Source organism: Anomaloglossus baeobatrachus, chromosome 3 (assembly GCF_048569485.1).
Source record: "Anomaloglossus baeobatrachus isolate aAnoBae1 chromosome 3, aAnoBae1.hap1, whole genome shotgun sequence".
NCBI classification, from domain to species: Eukaryota; Metazoa; Chordata; class Amphibia; order Anura; family Aromobatidae; genus Anomaloglossus; species Anomaloglossus baeobatrachus.
The window spans coordinates 426,743,804-426,765,510 of record NC_134355.1 but is presented as its reverse complement, the minus strand read 5'-3'; the positions used below and the strand labels follow the sequence as shown (position 1 = coordinate 426,765,510).

General features: G+C 45.5%; 1 protein-coding gene across 1 annotated transcript in view; it reads left to right on the top strand.

Annotated features, from left to right (window-relative positions):
- The first annotated feature begins 376 nt into the window (after positions 1 to 376).
- The window catches only part of DVL3 (dishevelled segment polarity protein 3), a 153,476-nt gene continuing 132,145 nt past the window's right edge, over positions 377 to 21,707 (top strand). Inside the window, 1 exon segment of the mRNA XM_075341512.1 lies at positions 377 to 534. Within this exon segment, the coding sequence (XP_075197627.1) occupies positions 377 to 534 (158 nt within the window).

Below are 21,707 nucleotides of genomic sequence, written 5' to 3'. Positions count from 1 at the left end.
TACTATGGGCAGCAGCATGGGGGTCATATCTAACACAGGGGTGCATGTGCGATCAAAGGGAGCACAGGCAGATATAATATGCGCAGCTTCCCCAGCCCATCGCCGCGGTGCGGTTTCAGCACCACAGTGATGGACAACGGCTGTGCATATTATATGAGCGGGAGCAGGAGATCAAAGGCTCCCTCCCGCAGCTTCACCAGCCTCCACCAGCCCCCCCCCAGCACCGTCCAGAGAGGCCCCCACCTCCCCTGGACCCTGCAGTATATAATCCGTATATTCGTTTTATAAGACGCACCCCCTACTTTCCCCCAAAATTCGGGGGAACAAAAGTGTGTCTTATAAAGCGAAAAATACGGTATATAGGGACATAAAAATAATGGCGCAGAGAATATTCAGTGCTGAGCAGGTGTACACGCAGCTTGCCTCCAGCAATTCAGTCTCTGATATGGAGCCGCTTTCAGACAGTGACTATTTGGCTTCCTCCACTGGATCCCACAGCCCGATGGCAGTGGAGTCGGTCGTCACTGTTGAAACGTCAGAGGCAGGCCCAACTAGTGCTCTTTCCCACCCACTGTTGTATCCTGACCCATCTTTTTCCCCTTAAATTCTTCCCCTTTTCACAGATTTCACCCCCTGAGATTTTTCCAAATTTATATTACCCCAGACATTCTCCAATTAATTACCCATAAACCAATTTACACGTCCCTCAACAAACAGTATATCCCAAAATCCCACCTCCAGCCATTCCTATGCCCTGGATACCCACAATTGTCCCTGACCTTTTTGGACATTACCCTAAACATGGGGTTAGTCAAAAAACTTACTCCTACTGGACAACAAAAACCATCCACAGCACCCCTTTATTTGCAGCCGTCATGACTTGATCCCAATATGAGACTCTTTAACGATTCCTCCATTTTAGCGACAATTCCCAAGCCACCCTCCAAGAAATGACACAAACTATGACCACCTTAACAAATTGAGACCTCTAATTTCCCTTCTAAAAGATTCCTTCCTAAATTCCTTTATCCCTGACCAAAATGTTTCTGTAGACAAGTCCTTGATGAGTTTCAAGGGCCATCTGTCATTCTGCCACTTCATCCCCTCCAAGCACGTCAAATATGGAATAAAATTACGTAAAATGTGTGAAAGCAGAAGCAGGTACCTTTCTCATTTATGGTAAAATTATCTGGGAGTTAATGACCCCATTTCTTGAGTACTTTACCACGTGTGCACTGATAATTATTACACTAGTATCCCCCTATATAAATCACTCTACGATGTAAATACAGGGACCTGTGGGACAATTAGAAAAAAACTGTTGGTTTACCATCACAGTTGGTGTCCAGACGTTTGGAGAAGGGTGCGTCATACTCACTGCCAAGTCACCATCTTGTTGCAGTGCAGTGGAATGACCTCAAGGAAGTATCCATGCTGTCCACCCTGCATGCGGACACCATTATTACAGTCAAAGACGGGCACCATCAAGGACAAGCAGAAACCGCTCTGCCTAATGGACCATAATAAGTTCATGGGTGGCGTTCACCTGTCGGACCAGGTGCTTCAGCCTTCTCTGGTCACGCAGAGTACAATAAGGTAGCAATGTATCTCATCCAGATTGATACCTACAACAGCTTCGTCCTTTATAAAAAGTGGGATGTAAGATAGATATGATTAAGGACTTGTTTTTATTCTACGTCCAAAACGCGTAAGGTGGTCTTATGCGTGTCTTTTCACCTTATAGATCCCTTTGAAGATTTTAGATGTCCAATAAAGTTTTTTGAATTTTAAGTTTATGGATTTTCAGTGCTGGGTCAATTTTCCTCAATCCTTTTCAACTTTATAAAAAGTCACAAGGACCACTCGCTTTCCTCCTATATCAGAAGAAAATTATCGAGTCTCCTTTTTAACTCGATGGCACAGAAGGCAGCCTTTAAATCAGAGGATGGGCGGAGACTGAGTGCATTTCATTCTCCCCATCTCTTTCACTCCCACCACAAGGTATCCCCAAAAAAGATGTGCTTGTAGAAAGTACGGCAGAAGGAGCAGTTCTAGGTACAACTGCCCCATGTGATCCTCCCAGCTTTTGTATCTCCCACTGTTTTGAAACCTACCACACATCCCACAATTACTAATTGCGTGGTAGCTGCTTTTTTTTTTTCTTTCTTCAAATAATTTACTTTTATATTTTTTGTTTAGTGGGCCCCAGTATAGTAATTTTTATTGGACTAGTAATAAAGAAAATATTTTCATCAGTTAAACACATTTTACTTCATTTCACAATTAATTATAGGACTTGATCACTCACACACCAAACTATTATTCAGACAAATTCTGGTCCACGTCTGCATAGTCCAGAATGTGGATCCCACAAATGTTCTTGAAAAGTATGATCATTTGACAACTTTCCAGGACTTGATTACTCACAAACTTTTTTTTTTTTTTAACCATTTATCTTCGTTTGACTATGTCTTACTACACAAAACTTTTCTTTGCATTTATATTACTTATCTATAAATATAATTGCCTTATTCTGTCTGTCTGTCTGTTTGTCTTGCTCCAAAATTGTGTCCTTACGGTGACAACCGTCTGATTGACCGCTGGCTCGGCCTGCCCCCCCCCCCCCACGGATTGGTCGCGCGCCTTGGCCTGGCCCCGCCCCCCGCACGGATTGGCCGCTCGCCCCGGCCCTCCGCACGCATCATCAGACATAACCTTGCGCTGTTGGGATCGTGACGGAGTCGGTGAACGCTGGTAACCGTTATACACATTGGGTTAGTAAGGTCCCTTAGTTACCCGATGTGTATCATAGTTACCAGTGTACACCGGCTCCGTCACGATCCCAGCAGCGCCACACATACCCTTGCGATGCTGGGATCGTGACGGAGCCGGTGAACGCTGGTAACCGTTATACACATTGGGTTAGTAAGGTCCCTTAGTTACCCGATGTGTATCATAGTTACCAGCGTACACCGGCTCCCGGTACACATGTGCAGGGAGCCGGCATTATACTCTTCTCCCCCCAGGACTACTCCTCCTATTATAGTCCTCCTATTATACTCCTCTCTGAGTATAATAGGAGAACTATTATAGCATGGGGGATGGAGCACGATGGGGAGTGCGCAGCATGGGGGATGTAGCACGATGGGGAGTGCGCAGCATGGGGGATGTAGCACGATGGGGGGTGCGTAGCATGGGGGATGGAGCACGATGGGGAGTGCGCAGCATGGGGGATGGAGCACGATGGGGAGTGCGCAGCATGGGGTATGGAGCACGATGGGGGGTGCGCAGCATGGGGGATGGAGCACGATGGGGGGTGAGCAGCATAGGGGATGGAGCACGATGGGGGGTGCGCAGCATGAGGGATGGAGCACGATGGGGAGTGCGCAGCATGGGGGATGGAGCACGATGGGGAGTGCGCAGCATGGGGGATGGAGCACGATTGGGGTGCGCAGCATGGGGGATGGAGCACGATGGGGGGTGCGCAGCATGGGGGATGGAGCACGATGGGGGGTGCGCAGCATGGGGGATGGAGCATGATGGGGGGTGCGCAGCATGGGGAATGGAGCACGATGGGGGGTGCACAGCATGGGGGATGGAGCACGATGGGGGGTGCACACCTCCCCCCAAAACACACACACACCGCCACACATGCACTGCACATCACACCACACACACACTGGGAACCACAAACACCACCCTACACAGACACCCAACACACAAACATCGCGGCACACACAAATATACGCACATGCCGCACAACACACACATTGCACAAAACATACCTCCCACCAAAACACACACACACCCCACACCCACACAAACCGCGCAACACACACACACAGCGCTCCACAAACAACGCAACACACACAACGCAACACACAAACAACACCGCTCTCACCCCCCGCCACACCCAGACAATACCCAGAACATGTACAGCGCCCTACACAAACACTTGGCAACTACACACAACAACATCTATATATATAACAAAAATCATACATTAACTACACAATACGTAAATTCTAGAATACCCGATGCGTAGAATCGGGCCACCTTCTAGTATATTTATATTAGTGATACTGACATTATCATTTTAGTGGAGAATCTCTAACAATGAGGCTGTTCCATATTCATACACTATGGTGCATGGCTCTTGCCGAACCTCCTGTATAGGACAATACTTACAGAATTCTGTAGGAGATTGGTTGGTCTGTGCACAGTTCCTATCTTGGCAGGCAGATATCTGATATGGTGTACCACGTTGCTTGGCAAAATCCTCCTTCATATAGGGATTGATGGAGCTAAGAAGACGTGGTACGACCAGTATCTTTGAAAGATAAACCTTTCATTTTCGCCCTGATGGTGTTCTTTCATCTTTGGAACAAACTCAAATTTGCCACATAGTTGGCTGCATTTTCCTCTACATTTTGACCATTTTGCCCTTCACTCCAGTATAGTTTATTCTTCTTTCTACAATATATGCAATTGTGGGATAACAGTTTTGTTAGTAAGACCAAGTTTTATAATCAGCAAATAAGTGTTTAGGGGCATGCCAAACTTTGAGTAATAATTCCTGGAAGGATTTTCTTGTTTGGAAACTCAATGTCTCTAAGCCTCGAATTGGTCCTGGAATTCCATTACGTTACCCTCAAGACCAAACAGTGCACCATCTATTATAGGCACATGCATGTATTGCATCCACTGCATAACAAATGGTATCAAACTACTCACTACCTCCGTAGATAAATACATTACAGGGTATACTTTACAAAAAAGAAATTCATGTAGTTTTTCTGTTGTTCGTGAACCATAAAGGCTCTGCAAATATGACAATCTATTCCAAATAGAGCCAAATTTGCTTTCCAAAACTCCAAGATTGCTCCCTCCCTTCCGAGCCCTCACATTTGTCCAAACAGAACTTTCTGACTACATGTGGGGTATCATCATGCTCATGCGAAAGTGAGTAACAAACTGGGGGGGTCCACTTTTTGATGTTCAGGGCCGGCTTCAGTACCCAGCATACTCGAGCAAGTGCTGGGGCCCTGGACCACCAGGGGGGCCAACTCGCCGTTGGCAGGGGCGGTGATGTATTTTGCGGCCCCTGGGCTGAGTTCCGGGGACCGTAGTGCTTGGGCGGCAGCCGCACTTTCCTGTCCCCTGACCCCCAGTGCTGTATACCATCCAGACCTGTGCGCCCCCTGAACCAAGTGCTGTATCCCCACCCAGAACTGACTGTCCCGTGACCCCAGTGCTGTATACCCATCCAGAACTGACTGTCCCCTGACCCCAGTGCTGTATACCCCCCCCCCCAGAACTGACTGTCCCCTGACCCCAGTGGTGTATACCCTCCAGACCTGTGTGTCCCCTGACCCCAGTGCTGTATAACCTCCAGACCTGTGTATCCTCTGACCCCAGTGCTGTATACCCCCCAGAACTGACTGTCACCTGACCCCAGTGCTGTTTACCCACCCAGAATTGACTGTCCCCTGACCCCAGTGCTGTATCCCTCCATACCTGTGTGTCCCCTGATCTCAGTGCTGTATACCCACCTAGAATTGACTGTCCTCTGACCCCAGTGCTGTATAACCTCCAAATCTGTGTGTCCCTTGACCCCAGTGCTGTATATCCACCCAGAACTGACTGACACCCCACAACTGTATGTCCCACCACCCCGGTACTATATAAGCCCTAGAGCTTTATCTACCCCTACGCCAGTGTGGTATACCCCCCCAGAGCAGTGTGTCCCCCCACCCCAGTTCTGTTTACCCCCAGAGTTGTTTGTCCCCCCCACTTCAGTGCTCTATACCCCCCTCTAGAGCTGTATACCCTCCAGACCTGTGTGTCCCCTGACCGTAGTGCTGTATACCCATCCAGAACTGACTGTCCCCGACCTCAGTGCTGTATATCCTCCCAGAACTGACTGTCCCCTGACCCCAGTGCTGTATACCCTCCAGACCTCCACCTCCTGACATCGCCACTCCGCCTGGGTCAGGTAGGCTCTAGACTCCCCTGGGGGATAGCCGGTGGGGTACACTGAGCTGCCTACGCATCCAACCTGATGCGCTCTGGGTGCCCCTGGGACAGTGTCCCGAAGGCACACAGGGAGGCCTGATTGAGGATCCATGAACCCACGCTGCTGAGGGGACGCCTGGGAAGCCCATGCTGCCTTGAACCTGTGCATCCCTGGGACGGTACCCAGAGGGGATGGAGCAGGTGAGGGGGCCCATGTGGACTCAACCCTGTGCATCCCTGGGACGGTACCCTTAGGGGATGGAGCAGAGGACTCAAACCTGTGCATCACTGGGTCGGTATCCGAAGAGGATGGAGCAGGGGAGGGGGCTCTCGATGATGTGCCTGTTCTACACCCAGGGAACCCCTGGGGGAGCTGGGTATCCATGGGTAGACGAATCCCTGCAGTAAACAAAAAAACAATAGTGAGAGCGATGAGTGCGCCGATGAAAAGACAAAAGTGGCTGAGGGGGCCGTGAGAGCCCACATCAGCCTCCTATGACACTAAAGGGGGCTTTACACGCTACGACATCGCTAATGCGAACTCGTTGGGGTCACGGAATTGGTGACGCACATCCGGCCGCATTAGCGATGCCGTTGCGTGTGACACCGATGAGCGATTTTGCATCGTTGCAAAAACTTGCAAAATCGCTCATCGGTGACATGGGGGTCCATTCTCAAAAATCGTTACTGCAGCAGTAACGAGGTTGTTCCTCGTTCATGCGGCAGCACACATTGCTCCGTGTGACACCGCAGGAACGAGGAAGCTCTCCTTACCTGCCTCCCGGCCGCTATGCGGAAAGAAGGAGGTGGGCGGGATGTTATGTCCCGCTCAGCTCCGCCCCTCTGCTGCTATTGGGTGGCCGCTCAGTGACGTCGCTGTGACGCCGCACGGACCACCCCCTTAGAAAGGAGGCGGTTCGCCGGTCACAGCGACGTCGCTGGGCAGGTAAGTATGTGTGACGGGTCTGGGCGATGTTGTGCGGCACGGGCAGCGATTTGCCCGTGTCGCACAACAGATGGGGGCAGGTACCCACACTAGCGATATCGGGACCCACATCGCAGTGTGTAAAGCCCGCTTTAGTAAAAAAACTGGCATAGATAATAATATAATATAATAATATTTATTCACTTATATAGCGCTATTAATTCCACAGCGCTTTACATACATTGGCAACACTGTCCCCATTGGGGCTCACAATCTAAATTCCCTATCAGTATGCTTTTTGGAGTGTGGGAGGAAACCAGAGTACCCAGAGGAAACCCACGCAAACACAGGGAGAACATACAAACTCCTTGCAGGTGTTGTCCTGAGTGGGACTAGAACCCAGGACCCCAGCGCTGCAAGGCTGCAGTGCTAACCACTGAGCCACCGTGCCGCTCAGTGTACACCCTGCCGCCTCCGGCTCGGGGTGTACACTTTTTTTTTTTTTTTTTTTTAATCCAATCAATTTTTATTGTGGGAAGTTACATTAAAAAAAGGAGAAATGCAGGTATCATTGGCAATAATACACAAAGAGGACAACGCTGTAACATGTGGTAGTATCCTCTTTGATTATGATTCACATTTCCTGTCACACCACCACCAATCATGTCTGATGCAAGTTGCAACTTTTTTAGGTTAATCAATACCCAATACGTATAGAGTCAACCTACCAATTTACTCTTTAATCCTCAAAATGAGGGATCCAAACAACCAGAACCAGAGAGTAAGAAAGGAAGATAAGAAAAGGGAGGGGAGAGAGAGGTGGGGGAGATGGGGAGAACCATGGATGGTTGCAAGGAAGCAACCAGGGAGGGGGAGGGGGGAGGGAGGGAATTGGATGGCGTTTCGGGGTAGCCCGAGCAGTAACAACAACAGAGATTTAAACACCTTGAATATTGACATGTGGTATGGGTGAACTCCCTGCGTAACACACTCTTTGACCCTATTTGACCCGTTTTTAATTATCAACAGTTTACCCTGGAAACAGATGCCTGACAGGGAATGCATATACAGAGTTTAGCCACGTGTTCCAAATCTGAAGTATTTTGTTTTTGGCGCGGATGGAGTGAGCCAGACAGAACTCGTATTGGCATTGGAGATTAATTCGGTTATATAGTTCAACTAATGTAGGCGTCTTTGGGGATTTCCAGTGCAAGGCTCGGGGTGTACACTGATAGGGAGGAGCTAACATTTTTTTTGTATACTTAGTGTCAGTCTTCTGACAAATTAGAAATTGCTGATGAACTTTGAACCCTTCTAACTTCCTAATGCCAAAACATTTTGTTTAAAAAATTACGCTGATGTAAAGTAGGCATGTGGGAAATGTAATTTATTAACTATTTTTTTGTGACATAATGCTCTGGTTTAAAGGGAACCCGTCAGGTGCAATATGCACACAGAACCACGAGCAGTTCTGAGTGCATACTGCTAATCCCTGACTAACTGTCCCAGCTTATAGTAGAATAGATAAAGTGATCTTTAGAAAAAGTATTTATAAAGATCCTTTATAATATGCTAATGAGGCCAGTGACTAGTCGCAATGGCGTTAGTTTCCTTGGCTAGTCGGCCCCCTTAGCATGTAAGCACGTCCTATGGCAAAGTAGGCTTTCAAAAGGTGAGGTGCTAAGCCAGCCCTCAGAATAAAAGGGATATTTTACAGTTAAGCACATGATTTCGGAGGGTAACAGAAAAAAAATTAAATAAAAAAAATAAATATATATATATACAGTACAGACCAAAAGTTTGGACACACCTTCTCATTCAAAGAGTTTTCTTTATTTTCATGACCCTGAAAATTGTAGATTCACATTGAAGGCATCAAAACTATGACTTAACACATGTGGAATTAAATACTTAACAAAAAAGTGTGAAACAACTGAAAATATGTCTTATATTCTAGGGTCTTCAAAGTAGCCACCTTTTGCTTTGATTACTGCTTTGCACACTCTTGGCATTCTCTTGATGAGCTTCAAGAGGTAGTCACCAGAAATGGTCTTCCAACAGTCTTGAAGGAGTTCCCAGAGATGCTTAGCACTTGTTGGCCCTTTTGCCTTCATTCTGAGGTCCAGCTCACTCCAAACCATCTCGATTGGGTTCAGGTCTGGTGACTGTGGAGGCCAGGTCACCTGGCGTAGCACCCAATCACTCTCCTTCTTAGTAAAATAACCCTTACATAGCCTGGAGGTGTGTTTGGGTTCATTGTCTTGTTGAAAAATAAATGATGGTCCAACTAAATGCAAACCGGATGGAATAGCATGCCGCTGCAAGATGCTGTGGTAGCCATGCTGGTTCAGTATGCCTTCATTTTCAAATAAATCCCCAACAGTGTCACCAGCAAAGAACCCCCACACCATAACACCTCCTCCTCCATGCTTCACGGTGGGAACCAGGCATGTAGAGTCCATCCGTTCACCTTTTCTGCGTCGCACAAAGACACGGTGGTTGGATCCAAAGATCTCAAATTTGGAGTCATCAGACCAAAGTACAGATTTCCACTAGTCTAATGTCCATTCCTTCTGTTCTTTAGCCCAAACAAGTCTCTTCTGCTTGTTGTCTGTACTTAGCAGTGGTTTCCTAGCAGCTATTTTACCATGAAGGCCTGCTGCACAAAGTCTCCTCTTAATAGTTGTTCTATAAATGTGTCTGCTGCTAGAACTCTGTGTGACATTGACCTGGTCTCTAATCTGAGCTGCTCTTAACCTGCGATTTCTGAGGCTGGTGACTCAGATAAACGTATCCTCCACAGCAAAGGTGACTCTTGGTCTTCCTTTCCTGGGGTGGTCCTCATGTGAGCCAGTTTCTTTGTAGCGTTTGATGGTTTTTGCCACTGCACTTGGGGACACTTTCAAAGTTTTCCCAATTTTTCGGACTGACTGACCTTCATTTCTTAAAGTAATGATGGCCACTCATTTTTCTTTACTTAGCTGCTTTTCTATTGCCATAATACAAATTCAAACATTCTATTCAGTAGGACTATCAGCTGTGTATCCACCTTACTACTGCACAACACAACTGATGGTCTGAACCCCATTTATAAGGCAAGAAATCCCACTTATTAAACCTGACAGGGCACACCTGTGAAGTGAAGACCATTTCCGGTGACTACCTCTTGAAGCTCATCAAGAGAATGCCAAGAGTGTGCAAAGCCGTAATCACAGCAAAAGGTGGCTACTTTGAAGAACCTAGAATATAAGACATATTTTCAGTTGCTTCACACTTTTTAAGTATTTCATTCCACATGTGTTATGTCATAGTTTTGATGCCTTCAATGTGAATCTACAATTTTCAGAGACATGAAAATAAAGAAAACTGTTTGAATGAGAAGGTGTGTCCAAACGTTTGGTTTGTAGTGTATATATATATATATATATATATATATATATATATGTATATATATATATATGTATATATATATATATATATATACACAGTGGAACCTTGGTTTACGAGCATAATCCGTTCTGGGAGTGTGCTTGTAAACCAAGCTACTTGTCTAGCAAAGAAAAATTTCCTATAGGAAATAATGCAAGCTCAGACAATTCGTTCCACAACTTGTTCAATGTCCCATCCTGGTCCCCTATTGTGCCATTCCACTTATGCACAAACACACACAAACATGCACACACATATTATGCTCACCTTACCTTCCGTTCCATTGCCGGCCTCCCGGTTCTTGTAGTTCGCCAGTACAGGATGTGTATCGGGTAACCATCGCGACGATAGAGGAACTTCCGCTGCCAGAGCGCTGACGTCAAATGCAGGAGCCTCTTGCCTCTGTCTGATTGGCCAGTGTGCTGCCTTTGAGTAGCGGCTGACAGCGGACGTTCCTCCATCGTCGCGATAGTTACCCGATACACATCCTGTACTGGCGAACTACAAGAACCACGAGACCGGTGATGGAATGGAAGGTAAGGTGAGCATAATATGTGTGTGTGCGTGCGTGCTTGTGTGTGTATATATATATGTTTTTGAAAATGACTGCATGCTAAGGAGAGCACGGCTAATATTCTTCCTGGTCTGGATTTCGGCTCAGTACGCATGATCCCTGGATTTCCGGTCATGCGCACTATGAAGCCGGGTGTACGCATTTTGGCTTCAAACTGGTGTAGCGCACAAGACCGGAATTGCCGAGGACTTCTGATTATGTGCACTGAACCTATGCCCAGCATTCTGAGGTGGTGCAAAGGACACAGGTATGCGTGTCACTGCCGATGATGCTGCTGCTAACATTTGGCTGGTCATTAAGGTCAAAATTGGCTCCGTCCTTAAGGGGTGAAACCACCTCATGCTAATTAGAGCCTCCCAATCTGTTTGAGTAAGGGTGCATCTACAATGACGGACCTCTGGACATTAACGACTACCACCACTACTGATCAGTTCTTGGGCATAAGCAGCTAAGGCTAGTTTCACACATCCGGCTTTTCATCGGATTCAGTGCACTCCAGTACAGTGTGATACTGTACAATGACAACGTCCAGGTCACATGCTCAGGTCACATGACAGCATGTGACCGGAACTTGTCGCACTGCCATTGTATTGTATACACTGTACTGGAGTGCGCCAAAGCCGGATGTGTGAAACAGCCCTAAGTGGGCATGTGACTCAGACAAGTGGGATGCACATGTGTGGAAAAGACTGAACATTGAGGTGTGCCGAGTCTGTAAGGTGCTGTTTTTCACACCACCAGGTGTCATCAGCGGGAGGTGTGATGCACCTCAACAAAACCACCAACATGCATATTATAGTGTGACGCCTCAGCCTATGTCACTACTCTGTGTCCCAGATGTAGAAAACTTGTCACCTGTGAGAGTGAGTGTTGACTGTTGAAGGAAGTGCCACAAAAAAAATCTGACTGAAAACCCAAGTACTGTAGGAATGAGAGGGGTTACTGCAAGGCAAACATGAGAGCTGTACTAGCTGTGGCAAAAATGTCACATCTGTGGGATCAATGTGAGTGGATCTCTGCTGCTGAGAAGGCGTGAAGGGACCAGTAGGGGACAGGCCTTCAAGCCCCCTATGTGGAAGCAGGCCTGATGGGGCAGCTCCTTGTGGTGAGGTACTGTTTCTGTATAAACCTATGTTCACATGGAGTTTTTGTAGGACGTCCTTTCCAAAATTCTTCACAAATATTGTTACAAAACTCTGTTTATTCATTTCTATGGGAAATCTGCTTTGCTGGTCATATGAGGAGGGGTTTTTTTGGTTATTTTTTTTTTCTTACGAGGTTTTGAAAAACTGGTGGAATTTAGAAAGTGAATGTTGCTTTATTTGAGGCAGATCCTGATCCCGCGAGAGTGGCATGGCGCATGCGCGAGACCTCGGGAGCACTGGGCGGCGTCCTCAGTTATGGAAATGAGCGATGGGGGACGACGTAAAGCGGCAGGAGGGCGACTAACGGACGCAAGAGAGCCCGCCCCTGTGTAAATAAAAAAAGATTTGCATACAAAAAGGTAAGACTTTATTAAGTCTTTATTTTGGTCTCAAAGGGGGCACAATAACAACAGGAACCTTGCTAGAATGCAGCCCAGGAGCTGCAGAAGGGGAATCTTTTAGGTTTATTGCAAAATTTCTGCTGACAGGTTTCCTTTAAGGCTATGTGCACACATGAGTATTTGGTTCCAGAAATTTCTGCACCATTTCTGCATCTCTTGGCAAGAAAAAATGCAGCGGAAAATTGTGTTTTTTGCAGAGTTTCTACCTGTGTGTTTCAAATTTAAGTCAATGGGTGACAAAAACGCTGAATGAATTGACATGCTACAGATTATTTTCTGCACCAAATCTTCAAGGAGAAAGTATTTAATGTGTGCACTAGACTTCAGGATTCTCATTGACTTTTCTGGCATCAGGATTTACTCGCAGTTTTGTGACAAATCTGAACTCAAAAGAGCATAAAAAAATGCAATAAAAACGCAATGTGTGTGTAGCGCCCCTGAAAGCTTCAGGGCACTACAAGGAACTGCATCCTCTAGAGGATAGCAAAACAAAAAGCTTATGGCACATTTTATAATGTGGGTTTGGCCATGCGATTAAGTAAAAGCACAGGCCCACTGCCTACTCCATCTAACATTTGAAAACAGAAAAAAGGGAGTTTTAAAGGATTAAATAGAGGCTTTATTAAGTACAAAAATTAAGATCAATTCATATTCATAGAAGTAGTAAATATTCCAATATCAATTCATATTCAATAAGTGTTACAATAGAACCTATAGGTATGAAAGGACAGCAGTAAGAGGTGGGTGGGCAGGCTTGAACCAGCGTTGGAATTACATCACTCTGCTAGGATCAGCCCTCCGATTTATCAGACCAGCCCAATGGCTATAGTATAAGTCCCAATGGGAGGAGGAGAAAGCAGTGAAACATGTTACCATACTGAGGTAGCAGCGTGGGTACAAGCAGGCAGTTAGGTTGGAGCCCCCAGGAACATCCGACGTACGTTTCGCAATTACGCTGGCTTAATCATGGATGATAACTTAATACACTGACAGGACCCTTTTATGGGCGTGTATGTGGTCACATGACCGCCATTTCCCTCAATGCATTGTGTTTGTTGCGGTGCATGCGTGGCTGCGTCGCCCATCACACACACCCACGTCAAAGCCTACATGGACGTCCGGCAACCAAGGCAACCAGGAGGCTGCTCAGGGGGCGTAGGAGACGCCGCAGTGGGGGCGGGAGGAAGCAGATACAGCCGGGCATGCGCACATACAATGCAGATCAACACAGGATCAGGATCACCAGAGAAAAAGAATAAAAAGGTAAGTGCAGCAGATAATACAGGACAATCTGTAAGCCAAAATACAATGGGTCACACATTATAACATACATGACTGAACATAAGAAGTTTATAAAGTACATAATAATCCACATAGATGATCTGCTTTGATAGATGTTAATATGTTGAAACGGGAAGGAGTAGTAGATTTCCAAATCCATGTGGATAAAGGGCACTGCCAGATAGAGAAATAAAGATATGAATATGCAGAAAAAATACACAGATTAAAAATAGTTAAAAACAAAGGGGACACCTCCTAAATATACAGTCATATGAAAAAGTTTGGGCACCACTATTAATGTTCACGTTTTTTCTTTATAACAGTTTGGGTTTTTGCAACAGCTATTTCAGTTTCATATATCTAATAACTGATGGACTCAGTAACATTTCTTGATTGAAATGAGGTTTATTGTACTAACAGAAAATGTGCAATCCACATTTAAACAAAATTTGACCAGTGCAAAAGTATGGGCACCTTTATCAATTTCTTGATTTGAACACTCCTAACTACTTTTTACTGACTTACTAAAGCACTAAATTGGTTTTGTAACCTCATTGAGCTTTGAACTTCATAGGCAGGTGTATCCAATCATGAGAAAAGGCATTTAAGGTGGCCACTTGCAAGTTGTTCTCCTATTTGAATCTCCTATGAAGAGTGGCATCATGGGCTCCTCAAAACAACTCTCAAATGATCTGAAAACAAAGATTATTCAACATAGTTGTTCAGGGGAAGGATACAAAAAGTTGTCTCAGAGATTTAAACTGTCAGTTTCCACTGTGAGGAACATAGTAAGGAAATGGAAGAACACAGGTACAGTTCTTGTTAAGCCCAGAAGTGGCAGGCCAAGAAAAATAGCAGAAAGGCAGAGAAGAAGAATGGTGAGAACAGTCAAGGACAATCCACAGATCACCGCCAAAGACCTGCAGCTTCATCTTGCTGCAGATGGTGTCAATGTGCATCGGTCAACAATACAGCGCACGTTGCACAAGGAGAAGCTGTATGGGAGAGTGATGCGAAAGAAGCCGTTTCTGCAAGCACGCCAACAAACAGAGTCACCTGAGGTATGCAAAAGCACATTTGGACAAGCCAGTTACATTTTGGAAGAAGGTCCTGTGGACTGATGAAACAAAGATTGAGTTGTTTGGTCATACAAAAAGGCGTTATGCATGGAGGCAAAAAGACACGGCATTCCAAGAAAAGCACTTGCTACCCACAGTAAAATTTGGTGGAGGTTCCATCATGCTTTGGGGCTGTGTGGCCAATGCCAGCACTGGGAATCTTATTAAAGTTGAGGGTCACATGGATTCAACTCAGTATCAGCAGATTCTTGACAATAATGTGCAAGAATCAGTGACGAAGTTGAAGTTACACAGGGGATGGATATTTCAGCAAGACAATGATCCAAAACACCGCTCCAAATCTACTCAGGCATTCATGCAGAGGAATAATTACAATGTTCTGGAATGGCCATCCCAGTCCCCAGACCTGAATATCATTTAAAATCTGTGGGATGATTTGAAGCGTGCGGTCCATGCTCGACGACCATCAAACTTAACTGAACTGGAATTGTTTTGTAAACAGGAATGGTCAAATATACCTTCATCCAGGATCCAGGAACTCATTAAAAGCTACAGGAAGCGACTAGAGGCTGTTATTTTTGCAAAAGGAGGATCTACAAAATATTAATGTCACTTTTATGTTGAGGTGCCCATACTTTTGCACCGGTCTAATTTTGTTTTATTGCGGATTGCACATTTTCTGTTAGTACAATAAACCTAATTTCAATCCAGAAATATTACTCAGTCCATCAGTTATTAGATATATGAAACTGAAATAGCTGTTGCAAAAACCCAAATTGTTATAAAGAAAAATGATTAACATTAATAGGGGTGCCCAAACTTTTTCATATGACTGTATATAAAAAAGTGAACATGGATAGGCACATCAAATAGATTATGTCCACCAGCCAATATGTTGATGGTGGCATGGCAAATTAGAGGAAAGGGGAGAAACTCAAATTGATATTGGAATATTTACTACTTCTATGAATCTGAATTGATTTTAATTTTTGTACTCAAAAAAGCCTCTATTTTATCCTTTAAAACTCCCTTTTTTCTGTTTTCAAATCCTCTAGAGGATGCAGGACCTACCCCCTGGGACCTGGAGTAGCAGTGCCGATTCCACCAACACACACCTAAAATCCTAGTTCTCCTCTCCACACTGGGCATAAAGAGTTAACCATGTAAGGGGATGGTCGCCATGGGAACGAGTCTCTGGGTATAGCCAGCCTGGTGGGAGGGATCAGTCAGTCAGTGGCAGTCAGAGAAGTTGGGAGAACACAGGAGAGGTGTGCGGACGTTCTTGAGCTGGGTCCGTGTAACGGTGACCCCGGGGGCACAAGAGAGTGGTCGCCAGGATGGGTACCAAGATACCGCTGGGACCAGAGCACGCACGGGGTACAGGGCCCTAGGTCAAATGTCAAGTTTCAAACGCTTTGATAAATACCTGCACGGTGAGGACACCTTCACGGACTTAATCGAACCAAATAATCCGGGGGCATCAGCACTAAACTAGGATCGCGGTTCAGATACTTACCTCCTCGTAGGGTCCACATTACCCGCCGTACGGAGAAGACTGTACCCCGAAAAGGGACAGTCGGGGTTCCCAAATGCTCCACACTACGGGGACTCAATCTACAGAGTGCCAGGGATAGAGCAACCTGGGTTACTACATTGGCAATGATACTCCTGGGACCGGAACCAGCAAGCCGAGGGTCCATGTGAGTAGAGACTGTTAAAAGTTAACCTGGTGTGGTCCCCATCATTATACACTATACATTTCCCAGGCCCAGCCCTACCTGCGGCGGGCCTACCACCATAGCTGCCACTACCACCATTCCAGGGAGTACCCACGTTGAGCAGCAGCGGTTCTCTATTCATAACCGCAACCCGCAGGTGGCGTCACGAACATTAACTCTATTATCCCCGTAAATACCCCTTTTATTAAGTGTCCCCAGGGCACGGGACCGGGCAACGGCCACCCGAAGTGACATTCCCGTTTGCAACTGCCCAGGACCGAGTACCCCCTTCCCTGGGCGACACATGTGCACACAGCCTTATTGTAAACATTAAGGCACTGTTCCTGACAACATAATGATGTGTCCTGTATTTCTGGGTATTGTTAATATACTGATGTGTTTAAAGGGTGTCCTCCGAGAATAAGATAAAATGGAGCCCACGGTATACTTCAAGCTGCATTACGGGCTGCAGACTCAAGATATACAGCTCCCAAGACCTGTGTGTAAACTGACGAAAGCTGTGTCACACATATCTGTCAGGCAGTCATATGTAAAGAATAGTGATGAGCGAGCTCTACCATGCTCCGTACTTGTAACAAGCAGTGCTTGGGTGGGCACAACCTGAGGACCCAAGTATAATGGAAGTCAATGGGGGAAAAGAGCATTTTTACGGATTTCCCTAGTGAAGAAATATCTCTTCTCCCACCCTCATTAGATCCGATGAGTTTCTATCAGGCTCAGCCCTTCTCTGGATCAAATAATCCAGAGTTGTCACTCACAGAAGAGGAGGGGGTAGAGAATGACAGAAAACAAGCAGGAGGGAATGACTGGCCCCACCATGATGAAGCCAGCGCCTGTACTTGGTGTGAGCAGTCATCGTGTGCTGACAGAGTCCTTATAGGACCGATGTGTGTATAGCTCAATGATAAGACTGGTGTGTATAGCGCAATGATAACACTGATGTGTGTATAGCTTAATGAGAAGACTGATGTGTGTATAGCGCAATGATAAGACTGGTGTGTATAGCGCAATGATAACACTGATGTGTGTATAGCTCAATGATAGGACTGATGTGTGTATAGCTTAATGAGAAGACTGATGTGTGTATACCTCAATGAGAAGACTGATGTGTGTATAGCTCAATGATAAGACTGGTGTGTATAGCGCAATGATAACACTGATGTGTGTATAGCTTAATGAGAAGACTGATGTGTGTATAGCGCAATGATAAGACTGGTGTGTATAGCGCAATGATAACACTGATGTGTGTATAGCTCAATGATAGGACTGATGTGTGTATACCTCAATGAGAAGACTGATGTGTGTATAGCTCAATGATAAGACTGGTGTGTATAGCGCAATGATAACACTGATGTGTGTATAGCTTAATGAGAAGACTGATGTGTGTATAGCGCAATGATAAGACTGGTGTGTATAGCGCAATGATAACACTGATGTGTGTATAGCTCAATGATAGGACTGATGTGTGTATAGCTTAATGAGAAGACTGATGTGTGTATACCTCAATGAGAAGACTGATGTGTGTATAGCTCAATGAGAAGAGTGATGTGTGTATAGCTCAATGAGAAGACTGATGTGTGTATAATAATAATAATCTTTATTTCTATAGCGCCAACATATTCCGCAGCGCTTTACAATTCAGGAGGATAATATAAAAACAAGTAACAGTTATAGAAAATACAAAATTTAGAGGGGAAAAAAAGAAAAACAACCCTGCTCGTGAGAGCTTACAATCTACAATGAGATATGGGGAGAAGGGGGGGCAAGGTACAAGTGCTTATTTACAATGACAATCCAGCCATCTCACGGAAATGGGGGATGGTTTCCTGGACCAGTTGGCCAGAGCCTTGAGATGCATTTGGGTGCCATAGAGTTTGACGTGGAGTTATGTTGTGAGAAGTTGTAGAGGGACTATGTGAAACGAATCTGATTAGGGAGTGTGATAGGCCACCCTAAAAAGATGCGTCTTTAGGGTGCGCCTGAAGCTGAGTAAGTTATGATTTGTCCTAACTTCTCAGGGTAGAGCATTCCAGAGGGTTGGTGCAGCTCGGAAGAAGTCTTGGATCCGGGAGTGGGAAGTTCGAATTAGTGTGGATGTTAGTCGAAAGTCGTTTGCAGAGCGTAGAGAACGGGTGGGGTGATAGACAGAGAGGAGGGTGGAGATGTAGGGGGGTGCCGCACTGTGGAGAGCTTTGTGGGTGAGAACAAGCAATTTGAATTGGATCCTATGATATATGGGCAGCCAGTGCAATGACTGGCACAGTGCAGAGGCATCAGAGTAGCGGTTAGCCAGGTAGGTGACCCTTGCTGCTGCATTAAGGATGGACTGTAGAGAGGAGAGTCTAGTTAGGGGGAGACCAATTAATAGAGAGTTACAGTAGTCAGGGCGAGAGTGGATCAGGGCCACAGTGAGGGTTTTTGTAATTTCCATTGTGAGAAAGGGGCGGATTCTAGAGATGATCTTGAGGTGCAAGCGGCAAGAGCGGGCAAGAGATTGTATGTGGGAGGTGAAGGAGAGATCAGTGTCAAGTATAACACCCAGACAGCGGGCTTGCTGCCTAGGAGTTATTGTGGTGTCACACACAGAGAGGGAGATGTCAGGTTTAGGAAGGTTGGAGGACGGAGGAAAAAGAAGAAGTTCAGTTTTTGAAAGGTTAAGTTTCAGATAGAGAGCAGACATGATATTGCAAACTGCAGTCAGGCAGTCACTTGTGTTCTGTAGTACAGCGGGGGTGAGCTTAGGGGATGAGGTGTATAGCTGTGTGTCATCAGCATAAAGATGATACTGAAAGCCAAATCTGCTGATGGCCATTCCAATTGGGGCAGTGTAGAGGGAGAAAAGAAGAGGGCCGAGGACTAAACCTTGAGGGACCCCAACAGTGAGAGGAAGAGGAGATGTGGAGCCAGCAAATGATACACTGAATGAACGGCCAGAAAGATAAGAAGAGAACCAGGAAAGAACAGTGTCCTTTAGGCCGATAGAATGGAGCATAGAGAGAAGGAGATGGTGGTCAACAGTGTCGAAGGTGGCAGAGAGGTCAAGAAGGATAAGCAGAGAGTGCTCACCGTTACGTTTTGCTGTCAATAGGTCATTGGTCACTTTGACCAGGGCAGTTTCTGTTGAGTGTAAAGAGCGGAAGCCAGACTGTAAAGGATCTAGAAGAGAGTGAGTGGACAGGTAGCGGGTGAAACGAGAGTAGACCAGGCGCTCAAAGAGGTTGGAGATATATAGCTCAATGAGAAGACTGATGTGTGTATAGCTCAATGATAACACTGATGTGTGTATAGCTCAATGATAAGACTGATGTGTGTATAGTGCAATGATAAGACTGATGTGTGTATAGCTCAATGAGAAGACTGATGTGTGTATAGCTCAATGAGAAGACTGATGTGTGTATAGCTCAATGAGAAGACTGATGTGTGTATAGCTCAATGATAGGACTGATGTGTGTATAGCTCAATGATAGGACTGATGTGTGTATAGCTCAATGATAGGACTGATGTGTGTATAGCTCAATGATAGGACTGATGTGTGTATAGCTCAATGAGAAGACTCATGTGTGTATAGCTCAATGAGAAGACTCATGTGTGTATAGCTCAATGAGAACACTGATGTGTGTATAGCTCTATGAAGACACTCGTGTGTATAGCTCAATGAGAAGACTGATGTGTGCATAGCTCAATGAGAAGACTGATGTGTGTATAGCTCAATGAGAAGACTGATGTGTGTAGAGCTCAATGAGAACACGGATATGCATATAGCTCAATGAGAACACGGATGTGCATATAGCTCAATGAGAACACTGATGTGTGTATAGCTCAATGAGAACACTGATGTATGTATAGCTCAATGATAGGACTGATGTGTGTATAGCTCAATGAGAACACTGATGTGTGTATAGCTCAATGAGAAGACTGATGTGTGTATAGCTCAATGAGAACACTGATGTGTGTATAGCTCAATGAGAACACGGATGTGTGTATAGCTCCATGAGAACACTGATGTGTGTATAGCTCCATGAGAACACTGATGTGTGTATAGCTCCATGAGAACACTGATGTGTGTATAGCTCCATGAGAACACTGATGTGTGTATAGCTCCATGAGAACACTGATGTGTGTATAGCTCAATGAGAACACGGATGTGTGTATAGCTCAATGAGAACACGGATATGTGTGTATAGCTCAATGAGAACACTGATGTGTGTATAGCTCAATGAGAACACTGATGTGTGTATAGCTCAATGATAGGACTGATGTGTGTATAGCTCAATGAGAACACGGATGTGTGTATAACTCCATGAGAACACGGATGTGTGTATAGCTCAATGAGAACACGGATGTGTGTATAGCTCAATGAGAACATTGATGTGTGTATAGCTCAATGAGAACACGGATGTGTGTATAGCTCAATGAGAACACGGATGTGTGTATAGCTCAATGAGAACACGGATGTGCGTATAGCTCAATGAGAACACGGATGTGTGTGTATAGCTCAATGAGAAGACGGATGTGCGTATAGCTCAATGAGAAGACTGATGTGTGTATAGCTCAATGAGAACACGGATGTGCGTATAGCTCAATGAGAACATGGATGTGCGTCTTGCTCAATGAGAACACGGATGTGTGTATAGCTCAATGAGAACACGGATGTGTGTGTATAGCTCAATGAGAACACGGATGTGTGTATAGCTCAATGAGAACACGGATGTGTGTATAGCTCAATGAGAACACGGATATGTGTGTATAGCTCAATGAGAACACGGATGTGTGTATAGCTCAATGAGAACACGGATATGTGTGTATAGCTCAATGAGAACACGGATGTGTGTATAGCTCCATGAGAACACGGATGTGCGTATAGCTCAATGAGAACACGGATGTGTGTATAGCTCAATGAGAACACGGATGTGTGTATAGCTCAATGAGAACATGGATGTGTGTATAGCTCAATGAGAACACGGATGTGTGTATAGCTCAATGAGAACACGGATGTGTGTATAGCTCAATGAGAACACGGATGTGTGTATAGCTCAATGAGAACACGGATGTGTGTATAGCTCAATGAGAACACAGATGTGTGTATAGCTCAATGAGAACACGGATGTGTGTATAGCTC